The sequence below is a fragment of the Scyliorhinus canicula genome, chromosome 16 (genome assembly GCF_902713615.1).
Source record: "Scyliorhinus canicula chromosome 16, sScyCan1.1, whole genome shotgun sequence".
Lineage (NCBI taxonomy): Eukaryota > Metazoa > Chordata > Chondrichthyes > Carcharhiniformes > Scyliorhinidae > Scyliorhinus > Scyliorhinus canicula.
In genome coordinates, this window is record NC_052161.1 from 122,237,513 (window position 1) to 122,257,709 (window position 20,197).

At 51.4% G+C, this 20,197-nt stretch overlaps 1 protein-coding gene across 4 annotated transcripts in view; it reads left to right on the forward strand.

Moving 5' to 3' along the window:
- The window catches only part of LOC119979474 (segment polarity protein dishevelled homolog DVL-1-like), a 189,494-nt gene that overhangs the window by 119,092 nt on the left and 50,205 nt on the right, over positions 1 to 20,197 (forward strand). The window contains exons 1-2 of one of the 4 annotated variants that reach the window (XM_038821739.1): positions 4,802 to 4,943; positions 6,822 to 7,240. The exons of 2 other annotated variants lie outside the window; for them this stretch is intronic. In XM_038821739.1, coding sequence (XP_038677667.1) covers positions 7,075 to 7,240 — 166 coding nt within the window. In that variant the 5' untranslated portion in view covers positions 4,802 to 4,943; positions 6,822 to 7,074. Of the gene's footprint in view, positions 1 to 4,801; positions 4,944 to 6,821; positions 7,241 to 7,280; positions 7,480 to 20,197 lie in introns of those variants that run through there. One more of the 4 variants, XM_038821740.1, reaches the window with a different exon arrangement.

Below are 20,197 nucleotides of genomic sequence, written 5' to 3' on the forward strand. Positions count from 1 at the left end.
CTCCCAGCTCTCCAATCACCAATTATCCTTTATTTGTCCCTAACCGATCAGTGCCGTGAACAAACGTGCCCTTATCAGGAGCAGTGCTTGTTACAGCCCCTGGCTGATCATTTGGGATAAAGCACTTGGAGACCCTGATTTAAAGAAGGAACAGTGTTTTTAAAGAAGAACTTGAATGCAGTGAATTTGCCTGCACAGAATCTATTAAAGGAGCATTGTATCCAACCTGTGAACTCTTCCCTCTACAGCCCATGGCAGTGATGGGCAACCTAAGCTAGTAAATGGGTCTCATGAGGAACCCTCCTTCATCTCAGTGAGCCGCAAGGTTGAAATCAGGCTTGTTCACTAACTATGACCCTTGAATAAGTTGAATACATGCCAAATATTTCATAACCAAAGTGACAGAAAATGCTAAATCATTTATATATTAATAAAACTGTCATTAACTTCAAATGATTATAAACAAAAGGAATATTTACACTTTGGATACAGGGGGAGCGCATGGCTCTTGCAGTCAATATTGTGAACAAACAGCATGCACCTCACTCACGTGCCCTTGCTCTATGTGCAGATCGTTCCAGTGATACCGGTAGGAAAAGAGCAACACAATGGAAACCAGCAGAATGTGGCAACTCTGCGTGTGGGCGACAGTCAACAAAATATTATGTGGGCTGCACTCAGAACCTTGATGGGCCGCATGTGGCTCCCAGGCCGCAAGTTACCCACCGTTGATCCACAGGCTTTTAACAAAACTGCAGCATTTATATAGTCACCATGTCTTGAGTGAGACTCAGCACGACCTATTCTTTCTAGTTCCTGGTTTTCTTCTTCCAAATGTTCTGTCATTCCCTCCTTCGGATGCTGTTTCATGAGCACAGGCTGCCTTCGGATACCTCGCCCACTATTCTTCACCTGAGTCCACGATGTGGACTCGCATGTTACAGCATCACAGCTGCAACCTGATTTGTTCTTAGCCATTGTTCACACGTGTGCTGTCCAGCAGCAGTCACTGGGTGGTGTTTAGAGGCAAGGGCTCAAGCTGTAATTTTTCTGAGGCCCATGAGAGTCCAACCAGGACTGGGACACCATGTGATAATGCACGGTGTAGTTTTGCAGTAATGGAAATGTGGTTAATGTGCCTTGCCCATCTCTAATTACAGAATAACACCAATGAACGCATCTCCTGTGATTCGGCGATAATTATTTATTTACGGCAATATTTGTTTATTGTTGGGATCAGCACATCTTCAGTTGTGAATTGCCTCTGAGTTTTTGAGGCAATCAGGTGCAAACAGGACATTTGTAATTGTGAGAAGCCAAGAACACTCAATCAGATGGCCCATTGAGCCTGCCTCAGTATTCAATATAATCATGGCGGGCCTTGGGCTCCGATAACCAACCAGTCTGGATTTTCTGGGATTATCGTGTAATCTGAGTTTTTGTCCCACATCCTGGTTCAGGCCTTCCAGGCATGCATTTTGTCTTGGATTTCTGTTTCAGCTCATTTCTGCACATATTTGGAGCCTTGAATGTTCTTTTGGCATTGTACTAGCGCATTCCTCTGCTGTTGCTGCTCGAGTGTCAGGGTCAACTCGCGGCATCTTCTGCTTTTATCTGGAGGCCGAAAATGAACCGCCTTCGCAGGGATGCAGTGTACAAGCTTTATAGGTTCTACCTATCCCGGGTACTGCGAAAGATGGATCTGGTTACACTGTCATGGAATGCTCCAAGTGGTCAAAGATGTCTGTGCATAAATTTAATCATGAGGGGCACGGTCCAATGACTTGAGCATCCTGCAGCAGCATGACCAGACCCAGCCTTTGCAACACCAGAGACTGGTAGAACGTCAGCACGTAGTGACACTTTGTGTTTGCGTTACCCTCTCCTCTTCTCCCCCCACCCCAAACTTTATCTGGAGGTTTGATGACTCGAGTGATCACCACAGCCCAGGCGTGAGGAATGGACCATGCGCCACGTACAGCAGGTCCGAGAGTGCCTCATACCTGATGACCAGGTTCTTACCACAATGGATAGGGAGCATCACTCCCACAAACCCAGTTTTTGTTTAACTATAGCTGCTCACTCCTTCCTGTTTCTAACACATGCCCTGGTCCCTATGCACCATATCCCCAACACCTTCAGGCAGTCCGACCTGATGCTGAAATGGACAAGAGATCAGCCGGCCCAGTTCCCAAAGAATGTCGACTCGCTCTTGCCACGATTTACCTTGGCGCCGGAGGCCAGTTCGAACTGGCCCTAGATGTTGATCAGCCTACGCACCGACAATGGATCCGAGCAGGAGACGGTGACCTCATCCATGTACAGAAGAGAGGCTTTAACCTGAGTGCCTCTGCTGCCTGGGATTATCACTCTTGTGCCCGAAGCTTTCCTGATGGACTCAGCAAAGGATTCCTTCAACACAGGAAAATGCTCACACGTAACCACATTCGCTGCTCTTAATGACTGCACTTGTTTTTCAACTCCTCTTTCCCTACCCCCATCCAATGGACGGATTGGCAGGAGGGAGATGGTTCATCTGTCAACTCAAATAACTTTGGTTTGTGGGAGTCGCTGAGGGATATGAAGCCGTGTATAAACCAGTGCTCCAAGGATTAGCATAAATCTGGTGTTGGGCAGGGAATTGAGGTGAAATTGTTTTTTGGCAGTAGCGCAAATTGTACAGGTTGCAGGGAAGCCAGGGAAGCAAGGGGAGCTGGGAGTCAGCTACCTGTTTACATCACTCTGTTTTTTTTCTTTATTGAAGCCAGTGCCAGCACCAATTCTAGCCCCTAAATGCCCTCTGAAACAATGAGACCCTATGAAAATTCATGCACGTGTTAAACTTGGAATCTAAAGTGCCAATAATTTAAATCAGATTTACAAACTGACAGTGTCAAATGTCTTCTTTATCTGCTTGGATTGGATTTGAAGGGAGGTGTTTCGCTCTCCTGTGAACAGCACTGAAATTCTGCTGTCGTGTGAGGAATGTGACAGGAGGTGTTACAGCATGAAATATTTGGAAATACAGGAAGAAAGTCTGTCTGGCCAAGGAAAATAAATTGGAGTAGGACCTGGATTCCCTGACCATTCTGGTATCAAGGAACTGTTTAAAGAACGGGAATGTCAGGATGGGAGATTAAACAAAGCTGCTTTCCCTTTATCAACGCACAATTTATTTTAATTATTTTCTGGGATGTGAGCATCATTGGCAAGGTCAGCATTTATTGCCCTTCTCTACATGGCCTTAAAAAGGGGGTGGTGAGCTGCCGCCTTGAACTGCTGCAGTCTTTGTGGCATAGGCACATCCACAGGGTTATTAGTTACAGCATTTTCATCCTGCAACAGTGAAGTGATGTATTTTCAAGTTAGGATGGCATATGACTTGAAGGTGGAGGCGTTCCCATGCTGCCGTTTAGGTGGTAGAGGTTATGCATTTGGGGGGTGCAGTTCAAGAAGTCTTGACAAGTGCTGCAGTGCATCTTGTAAATGGTATGTACCCCTCTGGCACATAATGGGTGTAGTGGAGGGAGTAAATGTGTCGGGTTGCTGATTGCACTGAGAAAGGTGGGAAGATTCAGCCTGAAATGGTGGGTTTGGTGAGCTGAACTCGGCTTGTCAATTCCGCTTCTGCCCAGAGCACTGGATGGATGGAGTGGGAAGAGGCTGAACTGGGGGCTGCTGTCCCAAAATCAACCAACCAATACCATGTGTCACTCCCTTCCTGCATTATGTGATAACTCACAGAGCCATGCTGAGGGAGCGCTGCAATGTTGGAACGGTAGTATTTGGGTGAGTGTTGCACTGGCAGAGGGGCAGTGCTCAGGGAGTCAGAAGTGCCATTTTTTTTGGATGAAACATTAAACTGTGCTTCCAGTTTGACATAAAGATCCCATTTGAAGAAGCTCAAGAAGTGTTCTGGCTAGTGTCCTGGCCCATATATGTCCCCCAACCACCTTAATTAAATCCAGATTATCTGGTCATTATCACATTGGTATTTGTGGGATCTTACTGTGTGCAAATTGGCTGCTGCGTTTCTTACATTGCAACAACAGCGACTACACTTTTGACTGCAAAAGTGGGACATCCTGAGATTGTGAATGGTGCTCTCTAAATCCTAGTTCGTTTGTTTCCTTTTGTTCTTGAATGCACGTTAATGTGTGTATTCTGAGCTACGCAGAACAGGAAGGGCCCAGGTTCCATTCCCAGTCTGGATTGTGAGATGATTGAAGCTAAGGCCCCTATAATTGGCCTCAACACCCTTGTATGAATAAGGTAGGGGAGGAGATGGTGGAGGAGAAGATCGAACTTGGGTCTGATGCCCCAATGGTCGAATAGTATACCTCTCTTCCGCTTTTGCTCTCGCACAGAGAAATGTACTGTCACTGATAGTCACCTCTTTCTGGAGAGGAAGGAGCCTGAACATGAATGAAAGCAGGTTGCTGATCCCCTGTGAAAATCAGCATCTACAGGAGAGTAGGGGAGAAAGGGTGAGAGATTTTTTAAAAATGTAACATTTTGAATGCAAATGCCGCATGTTAAATTGTAACCTTAGGTTTAAAAGAAAATCCGATGCTGGCAGGGAAGGGGTTACCTGAAAGCTGGGCAAAACAGTACCTGCTGATACAAAACAGTGCCTCATACTATGCTGAAGCTCATTCAATCCTTCATCATAATAACAGGGTGCCTGAGGCAGGCATTGGCGGTCCACGGGAGGGAGGAAGAGGGGGTGGAGGGGGAATAATTTGCATGTGCTGTTGCTATTGGATTCTCGTCAGATGATGCGACTGCCCCTCTGCCTGAAAAATAGGCGATCTGTGTCAGTGGAATATTTTCATTGTGTCACAAGTGTGTGAGCTCCAAACGCAGGCAATTCTGTGGGCTGTCTGTGTGGATTGGCATGCCTACTTCTCATCTTCACCTTTGGGAAGTTACTCTGCTTTACAGTAAGTAACGTTTGATATATGTGACATGACAGATAGAACAGGCTAGGTTGCTGGTTAATGGAAGAATATTTAAATCTCTGTTCCAGAAGAATGTTTCTATGTTATTAGTGGCTGGCACATCAAAATGTACACATCAATGGGTATCTTGCCACCAGGCTGCGTAGTGTTGCCTTTATTCATCCTAATACTCTAGTCATACTAATCAGACAGACATTGTGTATCTGGTATTCTGCGATTAAGCAGAATCCATTGCTCCCACAGAGAACAGGTTGAGGTTTCCAGGTGTAACTTGAGCAGAGCCCTGCTCTTAAACACTGTAATTGTTTGTTAATTTACAGTATCCCTGGTGTTCCTGGGACTGGCCAGAGTTATCTTCTGCACCCAGCTACTGCTGTGGGAGGATTAATTAAATGAAACTACTAGGTTACAGATTTTCAAATTTTAGAGGAAGCTTTGACTGCCAATGACACTGTCTTCCTGTGCCAACCATCACCGTTAGACAAGGGTATATCAATTGAATGTCTAAGACTCTCGTGATTGGCCACTATAGTGTCCTGCAACTGAAGAAACTGGTTCTTTTATTTTGATAATGTAGCATCTCCAAACATTCTTCCCTTAAAACAAAAATCCGAGGGGAAAATGGAAGGAAAACATTGAATATTCACAGGCACCAAGTGGGGTGCCGTGCTAGATTATATATTGTACAGTGAAGAAATAGGATTATCACAAATTCAACCATTGAATTATTCCCAAATACTTGAAATCCTGCTGCTCAGCAATGCCTGCACCAAGCATGCCACCCCTGTTATCTATCTATAATAATACAGGTTAGCTTTCTGCATCAGTTAACTGCTGTCAGCTGCAGGTATGTGGAGAAAAAGCTATCACGCCCAGTAAAAGTATGTTCCCTCTCCTGGAGGCTGGGATAATCGAACCCTTTTGATAGCAAACCTGGATGTATGGAAGCATTGGCACAGTGCGAGTTGCATAGACCACAGAATAGAATTTACAGTGCAGAAGGAGGCCATTCGGCCCATCGAGTCTGCACCGGCCCTTGGAAAGAGTACCCTATTTAACCCCACCTGTCCACTCTGTAACTCAGTAACCCCACCTAACCTTTTTTGGACACTAAGGGCAATTTAGCATGGGCAATCCACCTAACCTGCACATCTTTGGACTGTGGGAGGAAACCGGAGCACCCGGAGGAAACCCACGCAGACACGAGGAGGACATGCAGACTCCGCACAGACAGTGGCCCAACCGGGAATCGAACCTGGGACCCTGGAGCTGTGAAGCAACTGTGCTAACCACTGTGCTACTGTGCTGCCCATAACCACACCTGGGAGCATCTTGTTGGGGGTTGTGGGGGAGTGGGTGACAGAGCAGCTTTAAATCTTCAGCCCCCATTTCTTGGTGATTTAGAGGCTGCTGATGTGTGAAGTTGACCTCCGTCACACTCAAATCACACTTCTGCTTTGCAACTCCATTTTTGTGGACCATTTGATATTGGATGCTGGTTATTCTTCGTGGCATTGTGCGGCAAGTGATGTTAGAGCTGCTTCCCAAAGGCTGGGTGGACCTTCTCGCCACACAGTGTGGTACTGTGTCACACGGACCAGCAAGGCCGCACTTCATTCCCACAGGGTCATAGGACCTCAGCTAGAGGAGTAGCTTTGTTGATACAATTGATCTCTGGCCCTGGATTAGATTAGGAAAAATCAACTTTGGTTTCTACACTCAAACACAACCCCAGTCTGTGAGCATAGACTGTCCTTGAGAGCCCAGGTTTGGTGCACAGAGGGGCTGGTTCTACTTCAGGGTTGCAGGAAAGGAAGGTCACAGTGGCAGTGTGTAAATAATGATGTCGCTTTCCAACAGATTGTGGCTGTCACCATTCAGGAACCACCATACAGCTACAGTGCAGCAAGTGATGCCCAACAGAATTTGTGGAAGGAACGGCGGATTTCACACGGTGCCCTGAAGTAGTCTTGGAGCTACCATGGATCTGTAGCAGTAAAAACATTTTATTGCATGTGTGGATGACCTGTCCTCTCAGAGATTACACATTTGGAGCAGGAGACTGACTGTGCTTTCGGGTATTCTCACACAAGGCCGTGTTGTGATATCAGCGATGGTTACGTCTAGGCTCTGGCAATGCTTTGGAAGGAACAGGCAGAGGTCGGGGCCCACACAAAGCTCTTCTCAACTCAATCGGGTTCTTCAATCCGCCCGCTCATTCCTGAGACCACTGCAGCCAGTGCGATGCTTTCCTGAAGCACCACCCCAGGTTTATCAGTGTAGGTATCAAATGGCTGGTGAAACAGGTGACATTGACCCGAACATTCTTCAGACTGGATCCTACCCGAAGGATACAATAGTGTGCCAGCTATTGGTGCTTGGCAACGACTGGAACAAGGAACGATGGATTGGCCCATTGCGGTTCTGGGTGTATCTTATTACTGTTCAGTTATTGCAACAAACAAACCGGTGTTTAGATTTGACCAACATGCGATTGGCCAACTCCAGAGAACACAAGGTGACAAAGAAGACCCCCACCTCCAGCTCTTCACTGACACAGATTTGTAACCCAACCCCACCCCTCTTCCCTCACCCCATCCTAAAACCCAACAATTGGTGTCCGTCACCCCCCCCCCCCCTCCCCCCCACTCCCAATATGCCTCGCCATTTTCCCCATGACATGTCTCACGATTCACCCTACTTGATATGCCTCGCCACTCCCCTACCCCCTGCGCTATGCCTCGTCACTCCCCCTGCCCTGCGATATACCTCACCACTCTCCCCTGCGATATTCCTCACCACTCCCCCCTGTGCTATACCTCACCATTCCCTCCTGCGCTGTGCCTTGTCACTTCTCCTGCCCTATGCCTCATCACTTCCCCTGCGCTATACCTCGCCACTCCCCCCTGCGATATTCCTCGCCACTCCCCCCTGCGATATTCCTCACCACTCCCTCCTGTGCTATGCCTCGTCACTTCCCCTGCACTATACCTTGTCACTCCATCCTGCGCTATACCTCGTCACTCCATCCTGCGCTATGCCTCGTCACTTCCCCCTGCGCTATACCTCATCACCATCATGCGCTATGCCTCGTCACTCCTGCCTGCGCTATGCATCGCCACTCTCCCCTGCACTATACCTTGTCACTCCATCCTGCGCTATACCTCGTCACTCCATCCTGAGCTATGCCTCGTCACTTCCCCCTGCGCTATACCTCGTCACTCCATCCTGCGCTGTGCCTCGTCACTCCATCCTGCGCTATACCTCGTCACTCCTACCTGCGCTATGCCTCGTCACTCAACCTCTGCGCTATCCCTCATCACTCCATCCTGCGCTATGCCTCGTCACTCCCCCTGCGCTATGCCTCGTCACTCCATCCTGCGCTGTGCCTCGTCACTCCCCCTGCGCTATGCCTCGTCACTCCATCCTGCGATATACCTCGTCACTCCATCCTGCGATATACCTCGTCACTCCATCCTGCGCTATGCCTCGTCACTCCCCCTGCGCTATGCCTCGTCATTCCCCCTGCGATATACCTCGTCACTCCATCCTGCGATATACCTCGTCACTCCATCCTGCGATATACCTCGTCACTCCATCCTGCGATATACCTCGTCATTCCCCCTGTGATATGCCTCATCACTCCATCCTGCGATATACCTCGTCACTCCATCCCGCGCTATACCTTGTCACTCCCCCCCCCTTGATATGCCTCCTCACTCCATCCTGCGCTATATCTCGTCACTCCATCCTGCTCGATGCCTCGTCACTCCATGCTGCTCTATGCCTCGTCACTCCCCCCTGTGCTATACCTCACCATTCCCTCCTGCACTATGCCTCGTCACTCCCCCCTGCGCTATACCTCACCATTCCCTCCTGCGCTATGCCTCGTCACTTCCCCCTGCGCTATACCTCGTCACTCCCCCCTGCGATATTCCTCACCACTATCCCCAGCGATATTCCTCACCACTCTCCCCAGCGATATTCCTCACCCCTCTCCCCAGCGATATTCCTCACCACTCTCCCCAGCGATATTCCTCACCACTCTCCCCAGCGATATTCCTCACCATTCCCTCCTGCGCTATGCCTCGTCACTCCCCCCTGTGATATTCCTCACCATTCCCTCCTGCGCTATGCCTCATCACTTCCCCCTGCGCTATACCTCGTCGCTCCATCCTGCGCTATGCCTCGTCACTCCATCCTGCGCTATGCCTCGTCACTCCATCCTGCGCTATGCCTCGTCACTTCCCCCTGCGCTATGCCTCGTCACTCCATTCTGCGATATACCTCGTCACCATCCTGCGCTATACCTCGTCACCATCCTGTGCTATACCTCGTCACTCCATCCTTCTCTATGCCTCGCCACTCTCCCCTGTGCTATGCCTCGTCACTCCCCCCTGCGCTATGCTTCGCCACTCTCCCCTGTGCTATGCCTCGTCACTCCCCCCTGCGCTATGCCTCTCCGCTCCATCCTGCGATATTCCTCGCCACTCCCCCTGCGATATTCCTCGCCACTACCCCTGCGCTATGCCTCGTCACTCCATTCTGCGCTATGCCTCGTCACTCCCCCCTGCGCTATGCCTTGTCACTCCATCCTGCGATATACCGCGTCACTCCATCCTGCGCTATGCCTCGGCACTCCATCCCATGCTATACCTCGTCACTCCCCGTGATATGCCTCGTCACTCCATCCTGCGCTATACCTTGTCACTCCATCCTGCTCTATGCCTCGTCACTCCATCCTGCTCTATGCCTCGTCACTCCCCCCTGCGCTATGCCTCGTCACTCCCCCCTGCGCTATGCTTCGCCACTCCCCCCTGCGCTATGCCTCTCCGCTTCATCCTGCGATATTCCTCGCCACTCCCCCCTGTGATATTCCTCGCCATTTCGCCTTGCGATATTCCTCACCGCTCCCCCCTGCGCTATACCTCGTCACTTCCCCCTGCGCTATACCTCATCACTCCATCCTGCGCTATGCCTCGTCACTCCCCCTGCGCTATGCCTCGTCACTCCCCCTGTGATATGCCTCGTCACTCCATCCTGCGCTATACCTCGTCACTCCATCCAGCGCTATGCCTGCGCTATGCCTCGTCACTCCCCCTCTGCGCTATACCTCATCACTCCATCCTGTGCTATGCCTCGTCACTCCATCCTGCGATATTCCTCGTCACTCCATCCTGCGATATTCCTCGTCACTCCATCCTGCGCTATGCCTCGTCACTCCCCCTGCGCTATGCCTCATTACTCCATCCTGCGTTATTCCTAGTCACTCCATCCTGTGCTATGCCTCGTCACTCCCCCCTACGCTATGCCTCGCCACTCCCCCCTGCGCTATGCCTCGTCACTCCCTCCCTGCACTATGCCTCGTCACTCCTACCTGCGCTATGCCTCGTCACTCTCCCCTGCGCTATGCCTCATCACTCCATCCTGCGCTATGCCTCGTCACTCCATCCTGCGCTATACCTCGTCACTCCATCCTGCGCTATACCTCGTCACTCCCCCCGTGCCTCGTCACACCATCCTGCGCTATACCTCGTCACTCCATCCTGCGCTATGCCTCGTCACTCCATCCTGCGCTATGCTTCGTCACTCCCCCTCTGCGCTATACCTCGTCACCATCCTGCGCTATACCTCATCACTCCATCCTGCGCTATGCCTCGTCACTCCTACCTGCGCTATGCCTCGTCACTCTCCCCTGCTCTATGCCTCGTCACTCCATCCTGCGATATTCCTCGTCACTCCATCCTGCGCTATACCTCGTCACCCCCCCTGCGCTATGCCTCGCCACTCCCCCCTGCGCTATTCCTAGTCACTCCATCCTGTGCTATGCCTCGTCACTCCCCCCTGCGCTATGCCTCGCCACTCCCCCCTGCGCTATGCCTCGTCACTCCCTCCCTGCACTATGCCTCGTCACTCCTACCTGCGCTATGCCTCGTCACTCCATCCTGCGCTATGCCTCGTCACTCCATCCTGCGCTATGCCTCGTCACTCCATCCTGCGCTATGCCTCGTCACTCCATCCTGCGCTATGCCTCGTCACTCCATCCTGCGCTATACCTCGTCACTCCATCCTGCGCTATACCTCGTCACTCCCCCCTGTGCCTCGTCACTCCATCCTACGCTATACCTCGTCACTCCATCCAGCGCTATGCCTCGTCACTCCATCCTGTGCTATGCTTCGTCACTCCCCCTCTGCGCTATACCTCGTCACCATCCTGCGCTATACCTCATCACTCCATCCTGCGCTATGCCTCGTCACTCCTACCTGCGCTATGCCTCGTCACTCTCCCCTGCTCTATGCCTCGTCACTCCATCCTGCGATATTCCTCGTCACTCCATCCTGCGCTATGCCTCGTCACTCCCCCCTGCGCTATGCCTCGCCACTCCATCCTGCGCTATGCCTCGTCACTCCATCCTGCGCTATACCTCGTCACTCCATCCTGCGCTATACCTCGTCACTCCCCCTGTGCCTCGTCACTCCATCCTACGCTATACCTCGTCACTCCATCCAGCGCTATGCCTCGTCACTCTCCCCTGCTCTATGCCTCGTCACTCCATCCTGCAATATTCCTCGTCACTCCATCCTGCGCTATGCCTCGCCACTCCCCCCTGCGCTATGCCTCGCCACTCCCCCCTGCGCTATGCCTCGTCACTCCCTCCCTGCACTATGCCTCGTCACTCCTACCTGCGCTATGCCTAGTCACTCTCCCCTGCGCTATGCCTCGTCACTCCATCCTGCGCTATGCCTCGTCACTCCATCCTGCGCTATGCCTCGTCACTCCATCCTGCGCTATGCCTCGTCACTCCATCCTGCGCTATGCCTCGTCACTCCATCCTGCGCTATGCCTCGTCACTCCGTCCTGCGCTATACCTCGTCACTCCATCCTGCGCTATACCTCGTCACTCCCCCCTGTGCCTCGTCACTCCATCCTACGCTATACCTCGTCACTCCATCCAGCGCTATGCCTCGTCAATCCATCCTGCGCTATGCTTTGTCACTCCCCCTCTGCGCTATACCTCGTCACTCCATCCTGCGCTATGCCTCGTCACTCCATCCTGCGCTATGCTTCGTCACTCCCCCTCTGCGCTATACCTCATCACCATCCTGCGCTATACCTCATCACTCCATCCTGCGCTATGCCTCGTCACTCCTACCTGCGCTATGCCTCGCCACTCTCCCCTGCTCTATGCCTCGTCACTCCATCCTGCGATATTCCTCGTCACTCCATCCTGCGCTATGCCTCGTCACTCCCCCCTGCGCTATGCCTCGTCACTCCCCCCTGCGCTATGCCACATCACTCCCCCCCTGCGCTATGCCACATCACTCCCCCCTGCGCTATGCCTCGTCACTCTCCCCTGCGCTATGCCTCGTCACTCTCCCCTGCGCTATGCCTCGTCACTCTCCCCTGCGCTATGCCTCGTCACTCCCCCTCTGCGCTATGCCTCGTCACTCCATCCTGCGATATGCCTCGTCACTCCATCCTGCCCTATGCCTCGTCACTCTCCCCCTGCGCTATGCCTCGTCACTCCCCCTGCGCTATGCCTCGCTACTCCATCCTGCGATATGCCTCGTCACTCCATCCTGCCCTATGCCTCGTCACTCCCCCTCTGCGCTATGCTTCGCCACTCCCCCCTGCGCTATGCCTCTCCGCTTCATCCTGCGATATTCCTCGCCACTCCCCCCTGTGATATTCCTCGCCATTTCGCCTTGCGATATTCCTCACCGCTCCCCCCTGCGCTATACCTCGTCACTTCCCCCTGCGCTATACCTCATCACTCCATCCTGCGCTATGCCTCGTCACTCCCCCTGCGCTATGCCTCGTCACTCCCCCTGTGATATGCCTCGTCACTCCATCCTGCGCTATACCTCGTCACTCCATCCAGCGCTATGCCTGCGCTATGCCTCGTCACTCCCCCTCTGCGCTATACCTCATCACTCCATCCTGTGCTATGCCTCGTCACTCCATCCTGCGATATTCCTCGTCACTCCATCCTGCGATATTCCTCGTCACTCCATCCTGCGCTATGCCTCGTCACTCCCCCTGCGCTATGCCTCATTACTCCATCCTGCGTTATTCCTAGTCACTCCATCCTGTGCTATGCCTCGTCACTCCCCCCTACGCTATGCCTCGCCACTCCCCCCTGCGCTATGCCTCGTCACTCCCTCCCTGCACTATGCCTCGTCACTCCTACCTGCGCTATGCCTCGTCACTCTCCCCTGCGCTATGCCTCATCACTCCATCCTGCGCTATGCCTCGTCACTCCATCCTGCGCTATACCTCGTCACTCCATCCTGCGCTATACCTCGTCACTCCCCCCGTGCCTCGTCACACCATCCTGCGCTATACCTCGTCACTCCATCCTGCGCTATGCCTCGTCACTCCATCCTGCGCTATGCTTCGTCACTCCCCCTCTGCGCTATACCTCGTCACCATCCTGCGCTATACCTCATCACTCCATCCTGCGCTATGCCTCGTCACTCCTACCTGCGCTATGCCTCGTCACTCTCCCCTGCTCTATGCCTCGTCACTCCATCCTGCGATATTCCTCGTCACTCCATCCTGCGCTATACCTCGTCACCCCCCCTGCGCTATGCCTCGCCACTCCCCCCTGCGCTATTCCTAGTCACTCCATCCTGTGCTATGCCTCGTCACTCCCCCCTGCGCTATGCCTCGCCACTCCCCCCTGCGCTATGCCTCGTCACTCCCTCCCTGCACTATGCCTCGTCACTCCTACCTGCGCTATGCCTCGTCACTCCATCCTGCGCTATGCCTCGTCACTCCATCCTGCGCTATGCCTCGTCACTCCATCCTGCGCTATGCCTCGTCACTCCATCCTGCGCTATGCCTCGTCACTCCATCCTGCGCTATACCTCGTCACTCCATCCTGCGCTATACCTCGTCACTCCCCCCTGTGCCTCGTCACTCCATCCTACGCTATACCTCGTCACTCCATCCAGCGCTATGCCTCGTCACTCCATCCTGTGCTATGCTTCGTCACTCCCCCTCTGCGCTATACCTCGTCACCATCCTGCGCTATACCTCATCACTCCATCCTGCGCTATGCCTCGTCACTCCTACCTGCGCTATGCCTCGTCACTCTCCCCTGCTCTATGCCTCGTCACTCCATCCTGCGATATTCCTCGTCACTCCATCCTGCGCTATGCCTCGTCACTCCCCCCTGCGCTATGCCTCGCCACTCCATCCTGCGCTATGCCTCGTCACTCCATCCTGCGCTATACCTCGTCACTCCATCCTGCGCTATACCTCGTCACTCCCCCTGTGCCTCGTCACTCCATCCTACGCTATACCTCGTCACTCCATCCTGCGCTATGCCTCGTCACTCTCCCCTGCTCTATGCCTCGTCACTCCATCCTGCAATATTCCTCGTCACTCCATCCTGCGCTATGCCTCGCCACTCCCCCCTGCGCTATGCCTCGCCACTCCCCCCTGCGCTATGCCTCGTCACTCCCTCCCTGCACTATGCCTCGTCACTCCTACCTGCGCTATGCCTAGTCACTCTCCCCTGCGCTATGCCTCGTCACTCCATCCTGCGCTATGCCTCGTCACTCCATCCTGCGCTATGCCTCGTCACTCCATCCTGCGCTATGCCTCGTCACTCCATCCTGCGCTATGCCTCGTCACTCCATCCTGCGCTATGCCTCGTCACTCCGTCCTGCGCTATACCTCGTCACTCCATCCTGCGCTATACCTCGTCACTCCCCCCTGTGCCTCGTCACTCCATCCTACGCTATACCTCGTCACTCCATCCAGCGCTATGCCTCGTCAATCCATCCTGCGCTATGCTTTGTCACTCCCCCTCTGCGCTATACCTCGTCACTCCATCCTGCGCTATGCCTCGTCACTCCATCCTGCGCTATGCTTCGTCACTCCCCCTCTGCGCTATACCTCATCACCATCCTGCGCTATACCTCATCACTCCATCCTGCGCTATGCCTCGTCACTCCTACCTGCGCTATGCCTCGCCACTCTCCCCTGCTCTATGCCTCGTCACTCCATCCTGCGATATTCCTCGTCACTCCATCCTGCGCTATGCCTCGTCACTCCCCCTGCGCTATGCCTCGTCACTCCCCCCTGCGCTATGCCACATCACTCCCCCCTGCGCTATGCCACATCACTCCCCCCTGCGCTATGCCTCGTCACTCTCCCCTGCGCTATGCCTCGTCACTCTCCCCTGCGCTATGCCTCGTCACTCTCCCCTGCGCTATGCCTCGTCACTCCCCCTCTGCGCTATGCCTCGTCACTCCATCCTGCGATATGCCTCGTCACTCCATCCTGCCCTATGCCTCGTCACTCTCCCCCTGCGCTATGCCTCGTCACTCCCCCTGCGCTATGCCTCGCTACTCCATCCTGCGATATGCCTCGTCACTCCATCCTGCCCTATGCCTCGTCACTCCCCCTCTGCGCTATGCCTTGTCACTCCATCCTGCGATATGCCTCGTCACTCCATCCTGCCCTATGCCTCGTCACTCCCCCCCTGCGCTATGCCTCGTCACTCCCCCCTGCGCTATGCCTCGTCACTCCCCCTCTGCGCTATGCCTCGTCACTCCATCCTGCGATATGCCTCGTCACTCCATCCTGCCCTATGCCTCGTCACTCTCCCCCTGCGCTATGCCTCGTCACTCCCCCTGCGCTATGCCTCGCTACTCCATCCTGCGATATGCCTCGTCACTCCATCCTGCCCTATGCCTCGTCACTCCCCCTCTGCGCTATGCCTCGTCACTCCATCCTGCGATATGCCTCGTCACTCCATCCTGCCCTATGCCTCGTCACTCCCCCCTGCGCTATGCCTCGTCACTCCCCCCTGCGCTATGCCTCTCCACTCCATCCTGCGATATGCCTCGTCACTCCCCTCCTGCGCTATGCCTCTGCTCCATCCTGTGCTATGCCTTGTCACTCTTCCCCCCCGCGCTATGCCTCGTCACTCCATCCTGCGCTATGCCTCGCCACTCCTCCCCCCCCCGATATGCCTCATCACTCCCCCTTCCGATATGCTTCGCCTGCCCTGTGCCCCCCGCCCTCCTTCTCCTGACCCTAGTCCAGCCTTCTTCCACTAGTACCTCCTTATTCCTACCTTCACCAAGCTTCATACTTGCCTTACACCCACTAACATCATAAGCCCCATCCTTGACAAAATGTGTCCCCTCTCCTGTCGCTAACCCGTCTGGATTCTGCAATGTGACCTGGATTTCCTGTTCCATTGCCAGCTTTGATCTCCCTCTCTCCTGATGGCACTGACTTGCTGAGCAGAGCTTTATAGGTGCCTTCTCCATGCATCGACCTCACCATCCATGTTAATTTCCCAAATGCCAGCCTATGTAGCAATGTGTTTTCAGGCTATTGAAAGATGACAACTGAGCCAGATTTAGTGCTCACATGTACTTCTCCCACTGGTGCATAAACCAGGGCTAATTTCTCTCCCCTATCTCACCCAGAAGTGTTGAAGTCAATTATTACCCTACTGTCATTTTATCTGGAATCAGCTAATTCTGCTCAAACTGGGATTTGAACCTTAAACCCAGTAGTTTGTCCGCCTCAGCTGCGGAGTCATTGGGGAGCTGGAAAATCTGTGACTTAACCACCAACACTTGACTCCAGCATCAGCACACATAGCAGTCCTTTGTGTGCAGAATATAGATGATGGTCTTTAGATTATCATACTATAAGTGGCACGTGTTCTCAGAAATTATTCCTACAGTTCCTTTTCACACAGGCTACCATGACAACTCAGAGAATGATGGATTCATGCCTGGATATATCCAGAGTGATGCATGTGAAAGTGATGTATTCTGGTGTGGGTACTCTGGGATTGATAGTTAATGCGTTGATGATGCACTGAGCAGTTCCCCGCAGACTGGTATGGTACTGAGCCACACAGTACCGACAGACTGTGTATCAGAGAAAATCTGTGCTGTTATTCTGTAACCTTCTGTTGTACAGTTAGCAACAGCAGAATTCAGCAAAAATGAAAGATGATTGCCAAAAAGAAACAAATGGCCTTTCTTTAATTTGCTGAGTTATGGTATAAACAGAGTTGAGGAGTGAGCTTGCCAGTACTTTCTAAAGTTTCATCAAGTTGATTTGAGGAGGTGTTCTGAGTTACCAAATTCCTCCAGGTCCTCTTTCATTCGATAGAGTACAAGAGATTCTTGGGGCTGCATTCTCCCTCCTTCCCAACATGACATGCAGCACTGGATAAGATTGGGCTTTATGCTGGTCCTGAGACCCACTCCCAAAACACTCCAGCCGGAGTGTAGATCCACTGACACTGCCGACACACAACATGGAAGGATGGAGAACATGGCAATCACAAATGGAAAACATGGACACTTAGGCATTAACTACCAGCTGTAAGCAAAATCCTGGTTTAAAAAGAGCCGTGGGGTCTGAGTAATTTGTTACTCGTGTGTTGTCCTCTTCATGATGTTTCTCCTCTTTGCAAACCAACCCCCCCCCTCCACCCACCCATGCTCCCCTTTCCATGCTGCTCATTTTATCCATGTTCCTCCTGCTCACCCTCTCACTTGCATTCAGAGTGCGGTTGAGCTGTCATCTCTCTGAAATGCCATCTTGATAAGCTTTTGCCAATAGAGCCATTTGATTTTTTTAATCAATGAAAATCTTGAAATAAGTATATGATAGAAGAAAGGCACATTGGTTAAATGGAGAGCTGACTTTGGCATCTGGAATCAAAGGTTGGGCATGTTAGAAGTTATAAATGCAGTAACAGCCCTACAGACAGAATAAGGTACAAACAATGGTTTGCTTAGACTTCAAATGGCGCTGTCCTTTAGCACCAGCCTCGTATAACTAATTAGTAATCTTTGGATGGTCAAAGTTGAGGCAGATAGTGTCCTGGGCTGTTTAACTCTGGCCATTCGTTAGAAAACTAAGGAGATAATGATTGGGCCTTAGAATGTAAGACATATCTTGGACAAAGTGAAGATAGTTGTTGTTACTCTGAGAATGTGCAGAGAACCCAGGTTGTCTGCCTGACAGCAGTGAACTATGAATGATGAGTGGCACAGAGGTTAACACTGTTACCTCACAGTTCCAGGGATCCGGGTTCAATTCTGGCCTCGGATGACTGTGTGGAGTTGTACTTCCTTCCCGTGTCTGCGTGGGTTTCCTCCGAGTCCAGTTTCCTCCTACAGTCCAAAGATGTGCAGGTTAGGTGGATTGGCCATGCTAAATTGCCCCTTAGTGTCCAAAAGGTTAGGTGGGGTTACTTGGTTACAGGGATAAGGTGGGCTTAAGTAGGGTGCTCTTCCCAAGGGGCGGTGCAGACTCGATGGGCCGAATGGTCTCCTGCACTGTAAATTCCCTATGATTCTATATCCTTGATGTCTTGGATTTATACACACAGAGGAGCTACTGAGTGGACCTGAGCAAAGTATTTAAGATTGTGAACATAGATCCGTAAAGGATAGAGAAATCAACACAAGCTCAAAGTCCATTTTTAAAAAGGCAACAACTTGTGGTTCCTTTCCAAAGGAATATAATTGAAAAGCAGAGAAAAATTAAACTTCTACGGAATCTTAATTAGATCGCACTTAGGATATCATGAACAGATCTCATCTTTATGTTATGAAAAGAACATGAAGTCACTTGGGAAGGTTTACTAGAGTGATATCATTACTTGTAGGCTGTAAACAGGAAAGGACTCTCTTTTTCTCCGAAATGGGAAGGCAGATAAGATGCCTTCAAGACTGTGGGAGGATTTGATTGATGTGAAGAAAATGTTTCCATTTACAAGGGAGACCAGAGATGGAGCAATCACTTAGATGGTCACTTGTTAGTCTAATAAGGATTTCAGGAGAAACTTCTTTACCCAGAGAGTAGTTTGAATGATGAAATCAGAATCCCAGAATGGTTGCAGAACAGAAACAGGCCATTTTGCCCATCCTGTCTCTGCTGGTTCTCCAAAGAAGCAACTCACTTGATGCCATTTCCCTGCCTTAGCTCCATAACCCTGCTATTTTTTTTATTTTTGCCTTCCTTGCACCCATACACTCAGATTCGTACATTACACAGTATTCCAAAGTATATATATATATTATTTATATAGAGAAATAGGCTAGTCACTCCAAAGGTCCTTATGGTGTTTATGCTCCCCACAAGCCTCTTTCCAAACTTTTTCATTTAACCCCATCAACATATTCTTCTATTCCATTCTCCCATGTTTATCTAGCTTACCAGAACTATTCCTTGTGGGATGCACTACCTGGGAATGTGGTGGAGGCAGTTTCAATCAAAGCATTCAAGAGGATTGGATTTTTTTTTTAAGCCATTCATGAGATCTGGGCAGCACTAGCCAGGGAGGCTTTATTTGCCCATCTGTAATTTCCCTTGAGGTGATGGTGAGCTACCTTCTTGAACCACTGCAGTCCTTTTGGTGTAGGCACACTCAGACTGCTGTTAGAGAGGGGGTCCCAGGTTTTTGACTCCGAAGGCATGGCGATATATTTTCAAGTTAGGATGGTGAGCAGTTTGGAGGAGAGCTTCCAAGTGTTGGTGTTATCATGTGTCTGAAGGACAAGGCAGCAGACACGTGGGAACATCGTCATCCTGACTTGGAACTATATCATTGTACTTTCACAATCACTGGGTTAAAATCCTGGAACTCCCTCTCGAACAGCACTGATGGTGTACCTAGACCACATGATCTGCAGAGGTTCAATGAGGCGGCTCACCACCACCTTCTCAAGGGCAATTAGGGATGGGCAATAAATGCTGGCCTAGCTAGCGACGCCCATATCTCATGAACTAATTTTTAAAAATCCAATCCTCTTGAATGCCTCGATTGAGCCAGTCTCCACCAGACTCCCAGGCAGTGCATCCCACAAGGAATAATTCTGGTGATTAACAGATGCATTTATTGGGAAGTTAGAGAAACATGTGGGAGAATGAAATAGAAGGATATGTTGATGGGATTCAATGAAAAAGGATGGGAGGAGGTTTTTGTGTGGAGCAGAAACACCACATGGACCGTTGGACTGAATTGTCTATTTCTGTATACTGTGTAATGTATGCATTTTTTTGTGTATGGCTGCTGGCATCGCTAGGGCTTTGGAGCATTTCTGTTTTAACTCTTTTGATATAAGCAGATTTTCTTCACATGGTTTATAGTTGGTGTTGGACCAGGTACTCAGTTAGGAGTCGACTTCTCTGGATGGACATTTTGGATATTTCAGTGATTTGCTTGTCCCTCTCCTAG